The sequence below is a fragment of the Acinonyx jubatus genome, chromosome A2 (genome assembly GCF_027475565.1).
Source record: "Acinonyx jubatus isolate Ajub_Pintada_27869175 chromosome A2, VMU_Ajub_asm_v1.0, whole genome shotgun sequence".
In the NCBI taxonomy this organism is placed as follows: Eukaryota; Metazoa; Chordata; class Mammalia; order Carnivora; family Felidae; genus Acinonyx; species Acinonyx jubatus.
This window is the reverse complement of record NC_069383.1, coordinates 16,155,402-16,179,226: the sequence shown is the minus strand read 5'-3', so window position 1 is coordinate 16,179,226 and position 23,825 is coordinate 16,155,402. Positions and strand designations below refer to the sequence as shown.

At 48.4% G+C, this 23,825-nt stretch overlaps 1 protein-coding gene across 2 annotated transcripts in view; it reads right to left on the bottom strand.

Moving 5' to 3' along the window:
* Positions 1–1,195: 1,195 nt before the first annotated feature.
* The window catches only part of CREB3L2 (cAMP responsive element binding protein 3 like 2), a 119,761-nt gene continuing 97,131 nt past the window's right edge, over positions 1,196–23,825 (bottom strand). Inside the window, exons 8-12 of one of the 2 annotated variants that reach the window (XM_027075555.2) lie at positions 23,130–23,198; positions 10,430–10,529; positions 10,028–10,154; positions 8,387–8,622; positions 1,196–6,801 (exon numbers count right to left, since the gene is read on the bottom strand). In XM_027075555.2, coding sequence (XP_026931356.1) covers positions 8,402–8,622; positions 10,028–10,154; positions 10,430–10,529; positions 23,130–23,198 — 517 coding nt within the window. In that variant the 3' untranslated portion in view covers positions 1,196–6,801; positions 8,387–8,401. The remainder of the gene's footprint in view (positions 6,802–8,386; positions 8,623–10,027; positions 10,155–10,429; positions 10,530–23,129; positions 23,199–23,825) is intronic. The other variant, XM_015067041.3, reaches the window with a different exon arrangement.

Here is a 23,825-nt window from a genome sequence, read left to right as displayed (position 1 = left end):
GATTCTGCTCTGCACTCGCGGTGTAACTTAATGTAGGGCCATTCACGTCTCCACAGCCCCCATTTCCTCAACTGAACAACAGGACAATACTGACTTCTCCACTTTCCTCATGGATGATCTCCAAGTACATTAGATGGCACGTGAAAGAGCTTTAGGTATAGCACAAGTGCTTACATAAAGGGGATCCCTAAAAAGTTTCGATACAATTTTTGAGATGGACGAAGGTTTATCTCTCGGACTGAGAAGAAGAGACCCCAGAATGCACATTTGTTCATGCAGTGCAAGGGGCAATCAGCATCTAGCCTCTACCACTCACAGCCGGCTGCCTCCCTCCTCAAGCCTCTCAATTCCTGTAACTCAGGGCAAAACTGACCGCCCTCCCACCTCCCAGTCCCATCAGTAATGCAGCATCTGGTCCTTTATTCCCTTTCTTGTTAGTTACTAAAAAGCTTTCACAGGGAAAGGCCCCTTGTGTAGGATCAGAAGAGAAGGTCAAGGTGCTCTGAGGGGAAAGGCAACAGGAGACTAATACACCCTGGAGACCAAAGCAGGGATGGGCATGCTGCTTAAAAAAAAAAAAAAAAGTGTTTTTCAGGCCCAGTCCATGGCCTTCATCTCTTAACATCCTGGGTACTCTTTTTGAGGCCAAATGAAGCCTCACTCTCTCTGGGTGGAGAAAATTAAATTTGAATGCTGGAATTGCAACGGAACGATCATTATTCTGCTTGAGTGCATTGACCTTTATCAACCATTTCATCACGACACTGTGTGAGGCGTCCTCTGCAACTGTCCATCTGAAGGAGAAGCCATCTCTCCTGGCTCAAGCCCAGACCATCATTCTCCAGCATCCCGAGATGGCGAAGGCAGAATCCACCCCAAAGAACTCTGAAATCTCATTAGCGAATAGTTGTAGGAGACAACGAAAATCGCAGTCAGGCGGCAAAAATCCCTAGGGAATGCAGTTTTTCTTCCTGTGACTGATTGAAAAAACAATTACATTTCTCAATATTCCTCCAACGGAGGCTTGGATTTCAGTACTAGATCACATACGAACTGCCGGTTTGAGGCTCTTCTGTCAGTTTAACTAGATAATCAGAAAAGGATGGTTAGGCGCACACATCCGAAGTCATGCTCATCAGAAAAGCAAAATGCTTTTAAGACAAGATTACCAGGATTTTAAAGACTAGACAACGTGTTACTATTTAAGAAAAAATATTTTTATTCGCAAGAAATGGAAATACAAAAGCATAACAATTTCAATTCATTTTTTTTTCCCAAACTAACTACAAGTATCCTACAAAGCGTTTTTATTTGTGGTATTCACTTAGCTATGATGAAGAATAAAAAGCCATAAAAAAACCCAGCACAATATGACAGATAATAGACTCACAATATATTTAGACTTAAACACTGCTGGTCTATAGAACTATTACAAAAGAGAGGTGAAGTCCAGCCTATCAGCATAGACATTGAAGCTCATGGTTGATTATAGTCTAGGGTCTGCTTAGCGTTGTTTTGGTAGGGTCCCTCATGATTTGTCAAGGAGTGCTGGTGTTTTCCACAGACTCAGAAAACGTTTTATCGGCAAGGGAGAGGTTCTAGGAGTGTAGGCCCTGGGTCCATGGTGCAAAAAGTTCATGTTCTCACCTAGCTGGTGAGCAAAGGACAGGGCGGAGGAATGGAGCTAAAACCCCCGGGGATTTTCTTTCCCAGGATGCAGAGCCTGCTAGCTGGAATTCACAGAAGACTGGATGAACAAGACAGCAGATACACATCTGGTGGATATCTCCAGTGTGAGGCAAAGAGCAGAACATTGCACAGTGGGTCCGGTGCAGGGAGCGGACACTGTGGGTTCCTGCCCAGAGAACCTTCAATGTTCACAGAAAGGAGCCTGCCCCACCGAATCCACGGACCGTACTTCCCATATCACTTAGCTGTTCATCTCTCTCATAGTTACTGGTTGCCCCGTTTTCTCCATCTAGCAAATTAAAGCCAAAATTTATTGAGCACAGTACTCAGCCAGTACTTAAAAAGTGCTCAAGAAATACTATTTCCCCTTGTTCTCAAAACGAAGACAAAAACAAAGCATTCCTGAATTATGTGGCCCCAAATGACAAAATAAAACAATACCTAGATTTTTCCTGTGCTAAGTGTGGGCTCTTTGGCCGCAGAGAGATGGAGCGTTCATCCTCCAATGGGCCAGGTTCCTTGGCCCTGAGAAAATGTTCTGCTGTGAGCATTTATAAGAAGTTTAATCCAGGCTGGCCGTTTTTTGATGTGATTGCAGCTCTACAAAATGGGATTTTCCTGACAGATAAAACCCCATTTCTTTTCTCCGGATGTGCGCATCCGATCATGGCGCACCTCTAGGAAACCATTTTTGAGCCTCTGGAAAAAGGTTTTCCCCCACACTCCCTTCACTCTAACACGATAAGGCTATCCGTAAGGTCTCCCGGGGACAAAGGAGTCCTCAGTCATCCTGGAGCATATACATAAGGCACATTTAAGGCACAAACCAGTGTTTGAGACCAGGCCGGAACCTGTGTGTGTGTCAGAAAGAGGGAGGGAGGGAGAGACCCGGTGCTTTTGTCTTTCGAGTAGCTACTGATGGAGTAAAGTACCTTGGCGCCCTTCCTCCCCAACATTCCCCAGCTCCAGACAGCACTTGGCCTCAGTTAAGACTCCAAAGTCCTGGGAGTGACTGACTGACCAACTGAATGGGAAACCTGAACCGGGTCTCTGGCTCCTTCACAGCCTCCCACTCTCTCCGGTGACTGTCCTCCCGGAGGCGCTCCTGCCATCGCGTGTCTCCTAGTTGTCTCAGCTGCAAAGCAGTCCAATGAAATGGCTCCCACTAGAGCACTACCTGCTAAAGGCTTCTCGGTCCTACCAGCACAACCCCAAGCGGGAAGAGCCGGCGTCTTTAATAAAGGGATTGCAAAGACCGGATGCAAGGGAACCAAAGGAACGACTCATGCAGACAAGGGGGTGGCTCACAGCCTTCTCCTCCATCTCCAGTCTCCCCATGTCACCAAGGCCGGCGAGGGTGGCCCCTTTCCTCAGCACAGAGAGGGATGGCTCCATTTGTGCACTGCGTTCACGGACACACCCCATTTGATGATGTGTTTGTGCAAGAGAGCTGGCCCCAAGAGGCCTCGGACTCTCTCCCTGTGGTTTTGCCCAGTCTGGGGACATGGAAGAAAGGAGCCATGAAGTGCCGAAAAATTTTCACAGAATGCACGCGACCAAAATCCTGGACACGGCCTCAATGTCCGCGTAAAGATGAATCAATTCGACACGCCTGCTCTACGGGCACGTGAGGGTCACCGCCCTCTTTTGGCATTCAGGCTGAGCTGAGAGATTTGGGAAGGAAAACACCACGGTAATTACAGGCACTTTATAAGTAAGTTGAGCCAAAAGCTGCTTTCACAATCGACGAATGAGCTCTCCAAGTCAAAATCATCTCCATTAGCCAAAAAAGGTTATCTAATTTTGCCTACACCAGTGTCAAAGTTCACCCCCACCCCCCACGCAAAAGGAACAGCCTAGTTCAGGTATCAGATTTTTGACATAATACTCTCTTTTATGTGGCTGAGGCTCCAGGGTCCTGACACTTCACGGGAATTCTTTCTTAAACTGGCACTGAGGCCTTTCATTTCCAGCATCCGTTTCTGAGCACAAAGTCAAGAGCTGTGTGGAAAGGGCCAAGTGCGGGGGGGGGGGGGGGGGGGGGGCGGTGCGTTACTCAGGTCTTACCCAGTGAAAAACTGCTTGTTCTCTACATGTTTGCAAGACATCTCCTTCACCAGGGTAATCAAAGAAAGGGAAGAGGAAACCCTGCTTACATGATGAAGAATAGAATTAATGTATTTATGAGTAACATATTTATTATTTATGGTTTGTGATTACGCCAACAGTGTCACAGTGTTCAAAACTGAAGTTTGGAAGCCGACGTCTGCCACTGCTTGACATCGGCAGGCTAACCAGGTATTAAGTGCCTGGACTAGCGGACCGCTGCATCCAGGGAAACAAATCCACTGAGGTCTGGGCTTAACCCTGGGACAGAAAACGAGCACACATCTGTGAATTCTTGGGTATCCTTCGACCCTTCTGTGTCCTCTCCATGCCCTGGGATCCTCCCCAAGGGATGACTATTTCGTTCCCTTTACTTGCCCACATCGGGAGCGAAGGGCAGAGGCTTTTCTCAAAACAGCAGGAGGACGTGGAACCCCCTTACTATGGCCATTTGAGCTCCCAAGCTGATGTCTCAGGTCTCTAGATACAGACTCAGTTCTAGAAGAACAGCGTCCCAGAGAGAACACCCTGCTGTTTGGAGGTCTGGAGAAGGGGACGACAAGCAAAGGCAGGTAGGGGCCAAAATAAAATCCTCAAGGTACTAAGGGAGGGACTGGAAGTCTACCGGCCCTTCCCGGCTCCCGCCTCATTCAGAAGAACAGGGTTTTCTACCCCGGCTACCCCTGGAGCCTTCAAAACCCCATCTGGTTCCATGGCAGCAGGTGAGTATGCTGACCCATTCTCACACTTCCGCCCTCAAATGCAAAACCCTTCCTTTCTCATCGGCCAAATACTATTGGAGTTAATTCTTTTTGACCTCCTCAGGCCCCCACGGGCTACCTGTGCCTGATAATTACACGGCGTTTTAAAGAAAGGGATGAACCACAGCAGCCCGTGGCCCTACCCGACACCAGCCAGGCCCAGGAAAATCTAGAGCAGAAGGGAAGGAGGGAAGGGAGAGGAGAGAAGCAGGGGCAGGGGCATGTTGGCAGCCCCTCTCCCCGCACAACTCTGACGGCCTATGCTCTCTCTGGCCAACGTGAGGGGCCGTGAGACTGCAGACAGCAGCCCTGATCCGGCTTCCACACACAGCTGAAGAGACACAGTTGGCATCTCCCAGTCTGGAACTCTCTCCACCACAGCACAGAGAGAGGAATCACTCACGGGGAGCTCCAGATGTACCTCGGCAGACCAAGCAGGGATCTGCTCGTGAGGTATGATGGCAAACGCTAATGACACCAAATCCTGCATCTGACACGGAACGAAAGGCCCAGGTGTGGGCTTAATCCCTCGTAAGTGCAGGTTCCAGTGACAGTGTCGACAAAAGAGAGAGAGAGAGACCAGAGGTAAAGCTAAAGGCCCTGCAGCTACTACTAAAAATAAAATACAAAAGGTAAGCACATTCCTTATACGAAATCTTTCACAAGCTAGGGGAAAACACTTAAGGGGAATCTTCTACATTATACAATAAAAAGGCAATTTCCATTTCTTATCTGTATGAAAGAGGAAAGAAAATTTTAAACTACAAAAGTTACTTTTAATCATTAAAAAAAAAAAATAAAAATAAAAGTAGGTTGGGGGATTAGGTGGTATCTCTTTGGGTGAGCTGCAAAGTAGCCAAACCTGACTATAAAAGGTAAGACTGTGGATACTAAGGTCACGTACTCCAGCCCCAGGCCTCAGGCCCACCCTCTGTGTTGGGGCAGAAGGGAGGGTACAGCAGAAGTGTCAGGGCAGGTGGGGAGGAGGGGGCTGGGCGCAGGTGTGGAGAGGCAAGCCAGCAAGGTTGTCCGCGACGCCTGATGTCGGGGACGGGGATTCCCTTCTGCCACAGGAACAGGGCAGGAAAAGCACGTGGCCACAGAGCCACAGACCCGAGCAAGGTGTTGCTCCGTCTTTCCCTGTGACTTCATTCCGTGGGATGACCCAAGCTTCTGGGGATTTCCCAAGTACAACGATAGGCCTCGGGTTGAAGAAGGAGGAGGACGAGGAGGAAGGGGAAGATGGGAGAGGAGGAGGAAGGGGAGGGGGTTGACGTAGAAGAAGAAGATGAAAACAAACAGAAGCCACCATCTGGGGGGTTGGGATCCCAGAGCTTCGGGTACCCTCCGAGCTCCACGGGCCAACAGGAGACTTTGGCCGTTTGGAGGGAGGCGTCGGATCTCTTCAGTGTGGTTGCCAGCGGGAAGCCTCAGTGAGCTAATAAATACTATTTACAAACGGGGAGGAGAAGCCGGGGAGGCAGACCTATGGGTATGTGGGGAAGTCCTACAAGCAACAAGACGGGGCAGGTTTGCCTGGAGTAGAGGAGCCTGATTCCTTCAGGCATTGCACTTGCGGCCTGAGAAGGGGGGTGGGGTGGGGGTGGGGGCATCCTCGCTCCGGTGCGGGGAGGACGATCTGCCAGGGCTCGGTCGGGGCAGAGTGGCAGGGGTGCTCACTGAAGGCCCCGGCACCTCCGAGGCTCTGGGGGCTGGACGCTCCGGCAGCCGAGGCTGAGGAAGGCAGGACATCAGTCAGTGCTTTGCCAGATCCCAACAGGCATCCTGGTATTTCTGTGGCTAGAGTGTGCGGTCTCAAAAGAACAAGCGTCATCTCTTCTTCACGCCCCACAGTGAGAAAGAGGCAGTCTCTTTTTGGCACTCTTGGTGGAAACAAGTCTGCTCGTCCCAGCCCCGGACCTAAAATAATTTCCTATGGCAGCAAGCAAGAGGGAGGGAGGGATGCCGGGCTCCGTTCTTCAAGGGGGAGGGAGAGGGAGGTGCTCTCTCACCGCGGGTGGAAATCCCAAGCTGTCCTCCCATCCAAAGCCACGACCGCTCGCCCGTGTCTTCATCCAGATCAAAAGCAAAAAGGAAAAGCTCCTGACAAGGGGGGTTGGGAGACGTAAAAGGAGAGCGAAGAGAAAGAGGGAGGTGGAGACGGCCTCTTCAGAAGGTGGCGTTCACTCTTCTGTCGAGTTCTACAACTTTTAGTGTCTCGTTCCCCTCCAGTTGGGTGCTGACCCTGTGAAGATACCGAAAGGAGAAAAGAGTCTGAGCCACCAACGGACAACTATGATTCTCGTGCTTGGGAGGATCATACAATCATTCCATGACTGACTTGGTGGGCTGGCCCAAGCGTGTTCTTACTCTTTTCCCACCTAATGACAATCCTCTGTTCCCAAACTTTCCAGCTACCAGCCCGTGCACTTGTTCCCATTCTTACCTTTATCACCGCCTAACAGGAGATGTCCCAACCCAGAGGATAAACACGGCGGTGTGATGCAGATTTGTCATAAATTGCTTTAAGGTCATGTATTTATTGGGTGGTGTCCCCTATGCTAGATTCCAGAAAGAAGAGAATTAAAGGATAAAGTCTGACTCCTGGTCTAGAATGCTAATAGTTCAGATAAATTCAAGAGAAAAAGCTACCCTGAAATAACACGCAACACATAACAGAAAATAAATGCTATTAAAGTGTAGAAAGTCTCTAGGCATTCAGAGGAGGGCTACGGGGACTTTGGTATCAGGGAGAGATCCCAGAAGAAGTGAGGTTTCGGTGGGTCCCTGAACAGTTGAGCCAAGAGGGGAGAATACTTGTGTCACGCATATGCACATGATCAAGCAGCTGAGCCCTCTACAGCTCCCAGTGGCTCCTCCACAAATGTCTCTAGAATGGAAATAATAATAATGCCTCGCCTCTTAAAGTATTTAAAAGGATTTATATATCACATTTGCACAGTACTTAAAATAGTAAGTGCTAGTAAATGTTAAATATGCATGTACAATGTAAACACATGAAAATACACATAATTATGAACCTTGCCCCACTGCTTTAGGGGGGAAAAAAGCTGAGGAATTTGAAATAGAATCTTCAAGTGGGAGCATTAGCATTGGAAGAGCACACTTTCTGGGAAGCACAGGGGTCAGGGCAACAAGGTCACCACTCACACCAGGCAGGCCCAGGAGTGTGCACGCAGACCCTCCTTCCTGCACCGTCTGGCATTTTCAGGAGCCCACCCCAGCATAACAACATCTGGCCATCCTGTATGCCTTTGTGTTTCCAAAAAGGCTGTTCTCCATCACTATCGAAAAGAAACAACTCACGGAGAATTGGAGCCCCATACGTTATTTTCAATATGGAATCAGGTATATGCTCAGTGCCTCTCAAATGATGTCCCTCGATATATAATTATAATTCATACATTTTTTTACTTACAAATCATAAAACTATACATTGACACACAGCTTGACATATGTGTGTCTCTAGCTGGAAGGTAGGGGAGGTGTCCTAAGGCTGCATTCGTGTGGCAAGCACACTGCTAAGGGCGGGCTCTATGTGTGTTTATGAGGCTTTGAGGGGAGGCAGAAGGAAGTCACCTCTGGGAGCCACCACTGCTGGTTCCCCAGTGACAGAGCAGACACAGGGGTGGCTCATCCTAGGCCACATCCCCAGTCTCTGCGAAGGGCAGCTATTGACAAGTAGTAAACTCTCCAGAGTCCTGGGTCCTGGAAATAGGTTCTGAAGGAGCCCAGGGGCTGCGCCACGTCTACGCAATGTCTACACCCCACAGTCCAGGTTGCTGACTCACAACCCATCATCCGTGCACCTGCGTGTGCTTGACTCACAAGTGCTGCTGTAACTCCAATAGCACGGATTTCTCCAGGCTGCTCTCATTTGAGAGAATGAAATGGGGAAGATCCACTTCAGGCCTGGGATCCAACCCTGATGCCCTGAGCAGGGAGGAGCCTCTGTCCCAAGGCCCAAGTTCCCCAGCTGAGGCTGGGCCGGACGGCTCCTCCAGGGGAGAATGTTCCTCATAGATGAGCAGGTTCCTGGATCTCACTGAGGACAGAGCAAAGGAACAGGTGTTAGGGAAAGACTGCAGGGTTTACCACATCCCCTCACTCACTGCCCAGGGCTGGGAGCAGATTACAATTTGTGGGTTCTTGTTGCCCAGAACTGAGGGTGCCAGCTGGAGCTGGCTTTCCACAAAGGCTTCGGGGTTTCAGAGTTTTGTGCATTGAAAAATTATACCAATTATACAGTGCTGGAAGAACAAAAGGAAAGCAAATAAACATGAAGCAAACTTCCACCCCCACTGCTTTGAAAATAAAACTCCCCTCCTTGCCCACCCATAACCATCTGGGGGAAACAATTCATGAAGAATGGGAGTCAAATACTTGGGGATGTCCGGAGCAGCTAAAATAAGAAACATTTCCAATGAGTCGGTCTTGCACGGAGAGAAGGTACCAGGGCAGAAAACTGCGTTTTCATTTAGAAACCCGAGAGGAGGCACAAAGCCAGAGTCATAAATCAAATCATGGAGACCGTTTCTTTGTTTTATAGGACGGCTGCCTTGCTAGAGGGCTCTGTAGCAATTCTCTGCCACACAGAAACTCTGCTCCCATTGGCTTCCATTTAAATTTACAGATACATTCCCTTAGGGAAAAAAGAACTTCCCAGGAGATCACTGAAATTATCTGGTTGAAATGCCAGTGTTTCTGTCATACACCTGGCGGAGATACAACTACCTGGTGACGACCAGAGCCCTTTCCGAACTGCAGAACTGTGCCTCCCCCAAATCCAGCACCTCCAATTCCATCCACATCTGCTCTAATTAGTGTATATGCATGTGTATTGGTGTATATATCGTGATCCCCAGAGACCGCTGTTATTTCCTACGTACTTAAAAGGGATCAGTGATCTGGGTGAGGTTACCACACACTTCTCTAACACCCAGGTCTCTAAATTCTCTCAGTCGTGGCCATGATGTTTTGTAAGACAGACTGATTCATTTCTGGGATTCTTACTGCGGTAACATACATTTCCCCTGAATGGAAGGAGAAACACAGGAGTTCCTTTAAAATGTCATGGAAAGCTTACTGCTCCCCCCAGTCTATTCCCCAAATCCACATCCCACCCCCTTCTCAGAGCACGAAAAGGAGACCTCAAGAATTTGCCAGGGAACGTGGTCTATAGCAAAAGAGTTTGCAAACTGTGCTCTATCGGGCTCTAGAGAATCCCCAGCGGTGCCTCAGCCCAGTGGGTGAGGGACACAAGGGGAGACCCAGAGGCCCGGGCACCATACCCCCATGTCTCTCTTCCCTCCCTTCAATGGAGAAGCTACATTTTTGCCACTTTTTAAAAGTTAGACTTTCTCCTAAGACTCCCTTCAGAAAGGCGAACTTTCAAAAAACCCCAGAGACATGAAACGAGATCCTTCACGAGTTGCTGAGTGCTGTCTTACCAACAGAGGCTGTATAGGGTTCCTGCATGGAGTGCTGGCTGGGCAGAGCCATCTTGGTGGCAGACGGATAGGGTCCGTAGCCCTGAAAGAAGCTCCCAAATGCAACAGCAAAGCAGAGCACAACCACCTGCAGGGGGAGAGGACGCAGGGCCTGTCAGCTCCAAGGTCCACAGGGCAAACCTTGAGCCCTGCACCACCTGGGAAGTCTGGGGAGACGGACTCCCCTTCATCAGGCCACCAGAACGCACCATCAGGTCACCCGCCGTCACATCGCGGCAAAGCAACTGCGTCTGAGCGAGCCGCGTGGTTCCTCCCACCGCACCTGGACTGGGCAAGCTGGGGGAACACTGGAGACGGGGGTGGGCTGGGGCACCTAGGGCGCCGTCTCTTTGGGAAGCTCACCATGAGGCACGTGCCGGTCTGCGTGCCCGCCAACTTGCAGGTGCGTGAAACCTTGCCCATCACCAACGTCTGAAGCTTCTGTAGTTGCTGCAGGAGAGTTCTGCAAATGCAACAAATCAAAGCCATGAGGGGAGTCTGGGACAGAAGGGGGTGCTTTCAGGTGACCTCTGCCCCCATGCTCTGGGGAAGCTGCTGAAGCCTTGTGCCCGAATGTGCACCCAGCACCGAGGCAAAGTTTCATTCGGAGGAAGATGCGGACACCAGTGCCTTCCAGAACCAGTGCTGTAGAAATTCCCAGAGCCGGGGAGGAGCCCGCTTGAACAGCCCATCCGGGTCTTGTGCGACTCTGAGTCAGAGGTGAATTGCCCGAAGTTACCCCTGACATGCCAGGCCTTGTCTATCAGCCACTGACAAAAAAATGAGCCAAAAGAACATTTTGCGGGGCGGGTGCTGGTGATACAAGGACAATTCACTTACCCACGAGAGAAGAAACAGTGAGGAAGACGTAAGGAAGGAGAAAAGGCAAAGAGAAGAGGAAAATGCCCAACAGAGAACAACTGAAGGAGTGGCCGGGGGTGGTGGCCGTCATGGGAAATGGCAGTGGTATCAGCGAGCAGCGGTCACTTAGCAAATTTGAGGAGAAAGAGAGGAAAAACAGGAATGGCAGGGAGGCAACGGCCAGAGGCACCTCAAGCCGTGGTTCTTGAAGGCTCATGGCACCTCTAGAGTCAGAAACGAAGCCAAAATATGATGGAGCAAAGAGGCCTGCTCAACTGGACCCACGCTCAGAGCCAGGGATCTCGGAAACCATTCTCCCATACAGACTCTGATCCTTCTGCAGGAGGAGACAGGCAGCAGGAGCAAAAAAAGAGTTCTCTCCCTAAAATTGGACAAGTGTGCACACCCTTAAAAGGGAAGGGTTTGGGATGAGAATACTGTATTCTGGTCTGTGTGACATCAGGTCACAGAAAGAGCAGATGGTGAAATTCTTCATGAATTTTGAACAGTGTGAGCCACAGAAAAGGATCTCACAGCACTGCCTCCTGAATCAGAGCCCCTGGGATGAGTGTGTGTGAGCAGCAGAGACCTTGAAGCCCCTCTTGGCCGCGCCCCCTTCCCCAAGCCCAATGCACGTGACCAAGTGCAAAGATTGTACAAGCAGATGCTTTTTCTTGAGTCTTAGAAATTTTCAAAAAAAAACCAATTCAGGCCATGATGTCACATGAGAAGGCCAGACAAGTTCACTGGGAAACGTCAGCAAATCTCTCGTTTGCAGAATTCTGGGGTCTCCCAGAGAACTTGCTTCTCACCATGGTCTGTCTGTCTCCTGAATAGCTTTCAAGTACTCGAAGGACAAGCCGGGGTTCCAGAGCTTGCAACATTTACCCTGACAAGTGCCAAAGAAACGGGTTCTCCTGGGGTTTAAGCCAAGCAGGGACAGGTTGGCCATGGGATGATACGGCCTTCAGCAGCTAGATGGCTACGAATGGGGGCAGATTTGGGGTGCCTGGGTGGCTCAGCTGGTTAAGTGTCCGGCTTTGGCTCAGGTCATGATCTCTCGGCTTGTGGGTTCGAGCCCCGCGTGAAGCTCTGTGCTGACACCTCAGAGCCTGGAGCCTGCTTTGGATTCTGTGTCTCCCTCTCGCTCTGTCTCTCTGTCTCTCAAAAACAAATAAACATTAAAAAATAAAAAAAAATAATAAAAGTGTTCTGTATGTTACTCAAAGCTTATAAATACTGATAGTATGGTTATTTTAAATCCTACTTAAAGAGAGACTGTCATTTGTGACGATATGGATGATGAACCTGGAGAACATTACACTAAGTGAAATAAACCAGAGAAAGAAAAATTCCACGTGGTATGACTTATACTTGGAAGCTTAAAAGAGAAAAAAACATTTTTTTTAAAGTTGAACTTAGAAACAGTAGAAAACTAGTTGCCAACAGCTGGAGGTTGGGGGAATTGGGGAGAGGCTGGTAAAAGGATACAAACTTTCAGCTCTAAGACGAAGAAGGTCTGAGAATCTAACCTATAACATGATGACTATTGTCTATAACACTGTATTGGCTCATTGAAATTCGTTAAGAGAGTTGAACTTAAATGCACTCAATAAAAAACTAAAAACAGGGGCGCCTGGGTGGCGCAGTCGGTTAAGCGTCCGACTTCAGCCAGGTCACGATCTCGCGGTCCGTGAGTTCGAGCCCCGCGTCGGGCTCTGGGCTGATGGCTCAGAGCCTGGAGCCTGTTTCCGATTCTGTGTCTCCCTCTCTCTCTGCCCCTCGCCCGTTCATGCTCTCTCTCTGTCCCAAAAATAAATAAACGTTGAAAAAAAAAATTAAAAAAAAAACTAAAAACAAAAAAAAAGGTAAATATGTGAGGTGATGGATGTGTTAATTAACTCGATGTGAGGAATATTCCACAATGCGTGTGTATATCTACTCATCATGTACACTTTAACTAACGGTTTTGCCAATTATACCTCAACAAAGCTGAGAAAGAAAGGGGAAAAAAAATAATTTACAACTAAATGATCATATGATGCAGCAAGTTTTTTTCCTTGTCAAATTTGTTCTCTTATCCCTGCACTCCCTAAGAGCACTCCATTCTTTTATTATTATTATTTTCATTTTTAAACTTATTTATTTTGAGAGACAGAGGGGTTGGGGAGGGGCAGAGATAGAGGGAGACAGAGAATCCCAAGCAGGTTCCACGCTGTCAGCGCAGAGCCCCATGCAGGGCTTGAACTCACAAACTACGAGACTGTGACCTGAACCGAACTCAAGTGTCAGATGCTTAACCGATTGAGCCACCCCGGCGCCCAGAGCACTCTACTCTTACCCACTAGCTAAGCTGCTGTTCCCAAGCTGGGCGCTAAGTGGACTGCTATGCACCCACTTGCTGGGTGAGCATTCATTCTCGCAGAGCTGACAGGTGGCTGGTGGGGGTTTACATTTTATTGGCCACCATCTGTGCTGCCGGCCCCAAAGCCCTCACTGGGCTCTCCGTGCTGGATTTTGGGATTCCTGGGGCAGGATATATAGGTGAGCCCACAAACAAGACCTGTATTTGCCCGGACAGCACAAACCCTTTTCTCTCATATTCTGGCCTCTTCCTGGGGTCCCGGATTAATGTTTCTGTTGCCTACTAAACTATGGAAAGGGGCCTCCTGGCTTCCTGGCTCGCTGCCCAAGAGCCACGTCTTAAAGTGGTGGCTGCCGCTCCGTGGGGGAGGGGGAGGGGGTACTTCAACTCCCATGGGGCCCGTCTGCTGCCTGAGCTGGCAGCCGAAGGGGCTCACATTCAGCTGTGCTCTGTGCCTTTGTCCATCCAGGCTTTAGACAGCAGCACTCTAGATGTCCCCAGACCCATTTCCCAAGTTTCGAGGCGATTTTAAAGTGAAACCATTTCCATCTTTTCCCAACCATCCCTATTCACCCATAACCATCCCACACTCCCTTCCTGCCCATTTCCTGCTCTTTGCCCAGTCCCCGGAGCACGAAACACCAAGAAAACCAATGCAGCAAATGACTCGGACTCATTCCTCTCTTCAAATTTCTGGTTGAGATCGCTAGCCCTGGTACCATTTCCCTGGGATGAAGAGTCTCCCAGGAGGCTCTGTTGTGCCCCCTAAAAACAGAGCTCTAACAGATCAGACATACCTAAACACCAATGGTAGAATGTCTTAGCCTCAAGCTAAGGGGCCCCCAGCTACAGGGGCAACGTGCTACAAGTTTGGAAGAAGGGTCATTTAAGTCTGGCTGGGTGAGCAGGCAAGACTTCAGGTTTTCCAGGTGTATATGGCATTTTCCTTGGCACTCAGCAGCAGATCGTCTCCAAACTCATGATAATTATATTCTGAGTCCATTGCAAATGAAAATAGTTGTTTGATGGCCCCTCATTTCTAACAGTTTATAATCTAACTCTTAAAGAGGAACAAACATGTAGTTTTGACATAGATTCTTTTTCCTTAGCTTGAAATTTTGGTGGAAAGCAACAGTGATTGATAATGTGCTCTTTGCTGCTGCTTCTCCTACGTGGATCAGTGGAGGTGAACTGAACCAAATGGTAGAAATGATCACACTCGGAAGCCCATCCATCAGCAACTCCGAGTGATTTCACCCAAGGAAAGAGATTTAGCTAGCCCATCCATCCCCAAATCTAAACAGATTTCATGATCCAGTCAAGTCTGGGGAATTCATTTCTATTTGACAGAAATACTCATTTTTGTCATCATATGGAAAGGAAATTAACAGTGACTGAGCACCCCCTGATTGAGTTCTAGGAACTCCACGTCCGGAGATACAAAATAACTGTCTGAAAGACATGTAACTTGTTAAGCTGAAGACCTAATATGTAAACTAAAACCTGGTGCTGTAGTTCAGGTACCTTCCAATGCACTGCAACATGGGTACCCTGGTTTATTACCTAACAAAATCTGTAACCAAAATACTTCTTGGTTAAGGAGATTTTTCTCACGCCCCAGCGACATTAACCTCATATCAACAACAGCCCAATGAAGAGATAATGTCCACCGTCCACTGTTAGGTAAGAAAAGGTTACTATCAACCAGGGCCAAGCCACAGATGGAAGAGCCACAGGAGAAATCAGTCCGATGGCAATGAGATACATACTAACAAAGTTTCGTGATATGGCTACCAAAGGAACGATAAGGGCGAATGAACATTTCCCGGCACATCTCCACCAGATAGACCACAGATAAAGTGCCAAGTGATAGATAAGAGGATGGAGGGTGATTCTTGCCCTACGTCAGGTGTCTGGAAGTCATGTCTGGGCTTTGCTTAGGAAAACGGAAACTGCAAGACGTGTCCCTCTGTGAGACGCCGAGAGAGCTGATGAGACGGCTTTAGGGTTGCTCAGCTGGTACGCCCGCGCTCACACAGGGGACTGGCCGAGTTTAGATCTTGGTGCCACTGCTGCATACCCTTAACCAAGTTATTCCAGTCCTGGGTTTAGGCGGCTAATCAGAGTCAATTCCTTTGATGTAATCAGCTACCAAAATGACGAGAGAACCCCCACCTCCTGGAACACTCTGGATTTCTTGAAGCAAATACACCTTTACAGAGTGTGTGCTGTCCCTTTCCGCTGACGACAGATGAAGCCTGCCCTCTTTACAGGGAAGCGTGGTGTCTCCAAACTGAACTATTAGTCTGAGACGATGTGGGATTTTCCCTCATGCCACGGGGACAGATGCCACGGCCCATAGGACGGGGAGCGTGGATGACAGCTGTTAGCCTGCTTCGGCTGAAGAAAAGGCAGCCAGCAGATGAAACGGAAGAATGATTTTAAAGCTAAAGCTCTAAAAACCTAACCACAGGACAGACCCAACAGTGCATTCAAAGCTCAGCATAAACTTTTCCTTTATTACTGTATTTTAAATCATCAGTGACCGGGGCTAATTATGGCTTAATGAATTCTCAGGCTTTGGGGAGCAAGGTCTCAATTTAGAGAACAGAGTACTCTTAGCAAACATTTATCTGGGCCAAGAGATTTTTCACAACTTGTTAAACTGGGAGTGTCCAACTCTTGATTGAAAATGTGGATTCTGTCCTGCGGTGAGACGTAAAAAGAAACTGAGTGGCTGTTCTCATACAGTTCTTTGCAAGAGAGCAGTCGAAGGCAGCTGCCAGCCTTGCCCAAAATAAAGTAACACCCTGTATCTTGGGAGGCATATCAAGGGAAACTGGGCAAAACATTAAAAAATGGCCCGAGTGCAAGACGTAATCTTATAATAAGGGAAATACATCAATGGCCTCATGTGTTTTCTTTGTATTTCATTTAATTTTGTATTCTACAGTTTCCTTTATTTTTGAGCGACAGGGCAAGAAAGAGAGAGAGAATGGTCACACAGTTATTGCACGTTACACTCTGAACATTCAGGGACCTAGTTTCTCACTGGCGTGAGAAGCCAGAACCCAGGAAAAACAATCAACTGGTGGTTCCCAAAACCTTCCTGGGCCAGAAGCTCCAAACCAGGACCTCTCGAGAGCAGACATACTTTCCATCATATCTCATAACACATCTTACTGAGGAACGGAACCAATTGGGCTGTGGTGTGTGTGTGTGTGCACACATACGTGTGTGCATATACATCACTCTCTGGATAAGCCTATAGAGATACAAGAAGTTTTTTCACATCCTTATAGAACTAACAGCGTAGTATTTTCCCAGTCCCAAATCATGAGCCATGAGTGGGTTGTGAAAACACTTGGGTTGCCACTGCCGCGTTTTTTAAGGAAACAATCAAACAGAACACATGGTATTAGAGGACATCACACAGAGTAAATACGCATTCCTTTGTGAAGCATTCCTATTAGTTATGCATATGACGTATTATGTTCCTGTGGAGGGTCTGGGTCGCTACCTACAACGCACAATGGTCACGATTAAAAAGCAAGTCTAAGGGCAGTGATATATCCACACGTATATAATTCATACACATCTATACTCAGCCATACATAATTATCTTGTGTGTGTGCACAGACGCAAAATAATTATATATGCGGGGATATCAGAGGACTTCATGATGTCCTTCTGAACAAAAGTCTCACCTGAATCCCTCCCTGTCTCACCCCCACCCCAGTCTTTGAGAGCTAATGTCTCTAAATTTCGGAGGATTAGGAGGAAGGTGTCCAAAAGCTAAAACATTTACCTCAAAGTCCTGGAGTGAAGGTGGGAAGGTGGTGTATACAAGGAGACTCATGAAGTACCTCCAAGACTTTCACATACTGAAGTGTAACATGTATAAACCAATGACAGTCACAGGGTGCTAAAACCCTAAACTTTGAATACCTAGGTCTTTATGATCTCTTACTTAGGCTTTGAGAGTTGTTCATGGGGCTATGGCCTAAATAGGGGGGAGGGGGACAAGGATGAATTTCTCCTTCCTCTTTCTGTGCAACTGCTGTATCACAAAGCGTTTGTTTTGCAGGGATCAGAGGACATTTCTGGAATATTCTATTATCTACTTGCCCAGGAACAAGAACAAGAGAGCTCTAGAATGTTTTCTGGGGCTGTGGAATGGCTAATTTTACCACAAAATTGTACTAAAATGCCCTTCCAGTCTCTCTGGGGAACTCTGTCTAGTACCCAATGATCTGCTGAAGTTTGAAAGATTTTCACCAGAAAAGAAGGCTTATACTCTTCACAGCCAGAAGTTACAGACAACGGAGAAATGACAGGGAATTACAGCAAGATCAAGATCTGCAGAGGGTAAGTGGTGCCATTCACCAGTACTCTGCTGGCCTGTGTAGGGGAGTGGGCGGGATCTGCAGTTACGGTCTGTGGACAGAGAAAAGGCGAACCAGGGGAAGAGGGTAACAGCGTGTGGTGCAAACAGGTACGGCTGTGTGGGCTAAGTAAACACACGAGGAGAGGCAGAACACCAGGAAAGCCCAGTGTACTTAGCGGGAAAGACCTCTACCAGGAACTGTAGATAGTTCAAAGAATGAGAGGGGCACCTGGGCGGCTCAGTCAGTTAAGCATCTGACTTTGGCTTAGGTCATGATCTCCCGGTTCATGGGTTTGAGCCCCGTGTCTGGCTCTGTGCTGACAGCTCAGAGCCTGGAGCCTGTTTCAGGTTCGGGGTCCCCCTCTCTCTCTGCTCCTCCCTTGCTCACTCTCTCTCTCTCTCAAAAATAAATGACCATTAAAAAAAAAAAAAAAAAAGAACAAGCCAAAGTGGAGTTGGATGGAGACGATGATAGCTAAGAGGACCTCACAGACCATGGAGGATTTCAGGCAGACATCGGCCAAGGTTCAAACTCCTTACATACTCCATCAGCTGCGGGGGTGGCCCGGTCTACCCTTCAGAGAACAGACTTGGGGTAGAGACCCACACAGGCCCTGGAGATGGACCAAGGCCCTTGGGCAGGGAATTCCAGAATCCTAGGTACCAGGGTAGGGTCTGAAGGGGCAGGGTGAGAGCTCCATGTGGAAGCATCATCCTGGCCCTGCTGACTACTCTTCCAACAGAGAGACGTGTGGCTAGAGGTGAGCCAGAGTGGACTCCTCAAAACCACAGGTCCAAAGCAAGGCCCTCCTCTTTAGGTTGAAGGTAGCCCTGCACTAGGAAAGGCAGTGGTCCTGGAAAGGGGTGCAGCACAAGAAAAATCAAGGTGGGGACTAACTTAAAAATTAAATGCCTGAGGTCTAGTCTGCCCGCCCCCTGCCCTTCTACCTCTAGACGTTTGAATGACCTGAACCTCACTGGGCTTCAGTCTCCCTTTCTGTAAAATGACGTGACTACGAGTCACGTTAGACGGTCTCCGCTAACGTGCAGTTCGACTCTAAGTTCCCATGGCCCCACACATGAGGGCGGAGGAGAGGCCTGGTGGCTCACAGCCCTCCAGAGGCAACAGAGCCAAATACAGAATTGAGAGGAGCAAACTGAACCACCAACACCTAAAACTGCCGGGCTGGGCGGTATGCGTGTGTCACCGGCGCGGGATTTCTCTGGAATGGGACCCGGGCAGGGCCATACAGAGAGCCTGTGGCTTAGAAGGGTGGATCGTGAGCACAGGACAGCCAGCACGATCCCCCGGCAGCCCCCCACACGGGCTTCATCCGCGCTCTGCAAGTGGAAATGTATTTCCTGACTGAGCACAGGAAGACGGGCCCCCTGGGAAACCGTCTCTCTTTCTCTCATCTCACACGTTTCCTGATGGCATGCAATTAGTGGATCACCTCAGCAGAGCAGGTGTGAAGGTGCTTTCACACTGCTTGGCTCTGCTCTGAGAGCCTCCCAGGTAAGGCTGCAGAAGCCTTAAGAGCACGTCTTCATTTTCTCTCCTGTCTTCATGCTCTTCCGGTTTCCCGAGCTCCAATAAAAGGGTCTCTACATCGAGAAACCAACAATATGCTAGGTGGCTGCGGCTGAGTCCAGTATAAAGGGAAAGATTCAGGACTGACTCCTGATCTGGGCACTCATTTTTATCTAGAGAGGTGGAAAAGTCCCTTGTGGGGTATAACACAGAAGTGGTAAAGTGTAAAGATAATCTTCCTTTAAGCTGGTCAAGGAGGAAACAGCCCGTCACTTTTCCCGCCATGTCCTGCTGTATGAGACAATGGCGCCCCAGGTCTCCCGCCCGACTCTAGTGACCCAGGATCCTGTTCACGGAGAGCCGTTTCCCTCCGGCCAGCACCCTCCAAAGGATAATAATGCAAGAAGCATGGCCAGGAACACAAACACAGGTGTGTGTTCATTAGGCCCAGCCCTGTACTTAGTTCAAACACTGGGTCACTTAGGCAGTGTTACAGGAGCAAAGGGACCAAAAGTCTCCCCTTATCACATGCCCAAAACACCAATGCCTTATGACTGGTGTAGGGCAGGAGATTGGCAGGGTTTACCTTATAGCCCGTGTGATTGGAGCAGTGTCCTCTGAGCAAGGTCAGGCCCTTGGCAGGGAACAGAAAGAGAAGGGGGAAGAAGCTGGAGGGAACGCGGACCCACCTTCCCTGTCTCAACCAGGGCAACACTACCTTTATTTCTTGACCTCTCAGGCTAAAACCCGTAAGATAATCTGTGGAAAGGGGCACCTGGGTGGCCCAGTCGGTTAAGCCTCTGACTTGGGCTCAGGTCATGATCTCATGGTTCGTGAGTTCCAGCCCTGCATTGGGTTCTGTGCTGACAGCTCAGGGCCTGAAGCCTGCTTCAGATTCTGTGTCTCCCTCTCTCTGGGCCCCTTCACTGCTTGCGCTGTCTCTCTCAAAAATAAATTAATGTTTAAAAAAATTCTTTAGAAAGATGACCTGTGGGAAGACTATATATTAGTCAAGTGTCAGCCATGACCACCATAAAAGAAGGGTTGTCCACCAGGAGAAGTAAGTTTTGAAGAGGGAGAACACACATAAGGCAGTCGAGGGACGGAGAAGGGCACCAATATCATGAGGTAGGTTGCTTTTTTTTCAGTGAAGATCCCAATAAATAACTGGAAAAAATTTCCACACAGTTAGTAAAGAAGAGGAAAATCATCACGGACTCTCATCACTGAAGAACATGAGATATGTTGACCGTAAGCTCAAATATGCCATATGATCCCATAACCCATATTCTATAATAATACCAGATTACAATCGCCATTATTTAAAAAGATAAAAACAATTGAAAACACAGATTGTTGTTACATAGAATCAGATGTGCCCTATGTCAATGTTCCTCACGTGATGGCTCTTTATCAAAATCTGACAGAAATAAGGATTCTGTAGAAATATATTTCCTGATATGAAAATGTGTCCAGTGTATTCTGTTAAATGGGAAAAGTTTCTTAACAAGATAGGATGCATATGGGTATAAATACATAAATATAAACTATCACAAAATATAAACATATTTCTGGGTGAAAAGATTGCAATTTTCTGCTTTAACTGTAGTTTCTGATTTTTTCTACACTGGGAATATATCACCTGTGGGTGTGGTTTTTTTTAAGTTTAAAAAATATGATACAGGAGGGTCAGCCTGGAGAGGGGAGGGGAGGCATTTCCCAGGAAAGGGGGGCAAGGGAGCCCTTCTCAGAAGCACCCTGCTCCCCAGCACAGCCCAGAGTGCACCTTTGCTGCCCCCTTGTGGTTGTGAGAAGACCTGGCACACGGAGCCCCTAGACCAGAAGGCACCTGGACAGAACTCCAAGGTGATCTTGCATCAGTTCCTCTTTCCCTTCTCACCAGTTCATGGCGTGGATTTGTCCCACTCATGAACACGGGGCTTCTGCAGCAGCAAGTGCTAGGGCGGGCATGGGAACATTATCTGTTCAGGATGCTAACAAGATAGATGCGGACTCTGGTGGGGGTCCAGGACCCAGAGATCTGCTGTGGCAGGGGTGACGGTGGAGATAAGGAGGGGTGGAGCCTCAGGAGACTAATGGCCAAAGGCAACCATGAAACCAGAATCCTAAAGTGGCACTGGAAACCGTCTCCTTTGCCTCAAGGGAATCAAGACAATAGCACACGGAGCTGGTGACATTTACTTACTTCTGCCATCTGTCTACAGGGCATTTGAGGTGACCGCCCTTGATCTGCTATTTGAGCACACGTTCCCAGACTTGCAGAGGGCAGCCCAGTGGGGTTACAATGTCCAATGTTCCCAATGACGGGGGTTTTAACTTCCGAGAAAATAAGCCTGCTGTTCGCGCGTCAAACCATGAAGATGGGAGCCATATTTGATGTTAACATCCGATGACGTGCTAATAGATATTACATGATCCCTTAACAACCGCAAAATCATTATCAGGCATTTATACTCAGCCTTAAAATGATTAAGTAATATTTTTCTCACCTAAAAGTCTACTTTTCTCTGCTTGGATTGTTTGTAACAACCATAGGATCCCCTCACTAATGGACACTTTAATTTTTAAAGCCTAAGTGGGCACCGTGCACACATGCAAACATGCATTCTGGATTAAACTCCCCAACCCTAATCCTAGCCCTCAACCCCTTTCTCTTGCATATGCTTCTCCTATATTGAGGCTCCAGAACCAGACGTACTGCAGTTAAATACAGCTCTCCCGTTTACTGTGTGACCTTAGGCAAGTGACCTAACCATTCTGAGTCTCAGTGATCTCCTCTATATAGTGGGGATATATATATATTTTTTAACGTTTATTTATCTTTGGGACAGAGAGAGACAGAGCATGAACGGGGGAGGGGCAGAGAGAGAGGGAGACACAGAATCGGAAACAGGCTCCAGGCTCTGAGCCATCAGCCCAGAGCCTGACGCGGGGCTCGAACTCACGGACCGCGAGATCGTGACCTGAGCTGAAGTCGGACGCTTAACCGACTGCGCCACCCAGGCGCCCCTATAGTGGGGATATTAATAGGACCACCTCACAGGGCTGTTGGAAGGTAAAATGAGTTAGTATCTGTGACGCACTGAAAAGAATACCTGGCAAGAGAGCGCTAGAAGAACCCGTTAACTCATTCTGTCTGTTACTTTTTTAAATGGCTTTGAGGGGCACCTGGGTGGTTCAGTTGGTTGAGCCTCCGACTCGATTTTGGCTCAGGTCACGATCTCACGGTTCATGAGATGGAGCCCCAGGTCAGGCTCTGCGCTCTGTGCTGAGCCTGCTTGGGATTCTCTCTCTCCCTCTCTTTCTGCCCCTCCCCAGTGCATGTGTGTGCTCTCTCTCTCTCAAAATAAATTAGAAAACTTAAAAAAAGAAGTAAGAGCCACTCACTTTAAAAAAAAAAATGAGAATAAAATAAAATGGGTTTGAAATGTAATGAATGAATGAATTTTTATAAGCGGTAATTTAAAACACAAACTTGGTCTTCTCTCTTCTTTTCACTAATAAACACCATTTGTTACTAAGACCGAGTGACGACGAAGAGGCCGGTCCCTCTCTGGCCACCTCTAACGTTTAGCGTCATTTTTAGAAGAATCAAACTTATCCAACTTTATTCTCCTCCAAGCCTCCTCCTTACGCCCCACATCAGAACCCCTGTCAGAACTGGCATCTCCATCAATCCCGTATATGTTAGGAAAAGTAAAGAATGCGCATGCATGTGTATGTGAGTGTGCAATGCACGTGTGTGGCGGGAACAGGTGGGCAGAGTATGGCCGTCCCAGACACCTGGGCACGACTGTACCTTCAATGGGATCTCCTCCACTTCCTTCCTGCTCTGCCTCTCTTTCCACCCCCCTGCCATTAGGCCATCTGAATAGCTCCTTACTTCAGCGACACTCACCTGTTGGTGTTCTCCAGAACCTCCACCTTCTTCCGAAGCTCCAAGTTCTCAGTGGAGCAAGACTCCACCCTACAGAGGAAAGAGAAAGAAGACAACTAGCTGTATCACTAGAGCAAATGCGAGGCCAGGAGCCAGGGTGGAGGCAGGTGGGGCTCAGAGAAGGAGGTGTGGGAATCAGCTACTCGAGGGAGGTGAGGGAGGGAGTCTGGCCAGCCTGAGTTGGGAAGAAGGATAAGAAGACAAAAGAGAAAAGAGACACACACACACAGAGAAACCAGTGCCTCAGTAATGGAAAACAAACAGGATGGTACCAAATGTAAACTCCTTCTGGTGTCTTCCAGCCTTGGCTGCTCTCACCTCATCCCGATTACCCTTGACACCTGTTACACGTCTCCCTCATCCTACAAGGGCTGGATGCTGCTGGCTGTACCCTCGGCCAGGAGGACTGATGGGAAGCCAAGGCGTTCGGGACAGGGTGAGGGGAGAGGATGAAAACCCAGTGCCCCAATACAAGGAATCCAGGCGCAGGAGCATAGGCATCCCCCAAAGAGGCAATAAAGACCATCTTGACCCTGGATGCCTACAGAAAATACTGGACCAGAACGGGAACTGCTTAACGCCAAACTACCAATACTTAAACCAGGACGTAGAAACACTAACTTTCGGTGGGAACTTCAAGAACCAGCCAAGGATCCA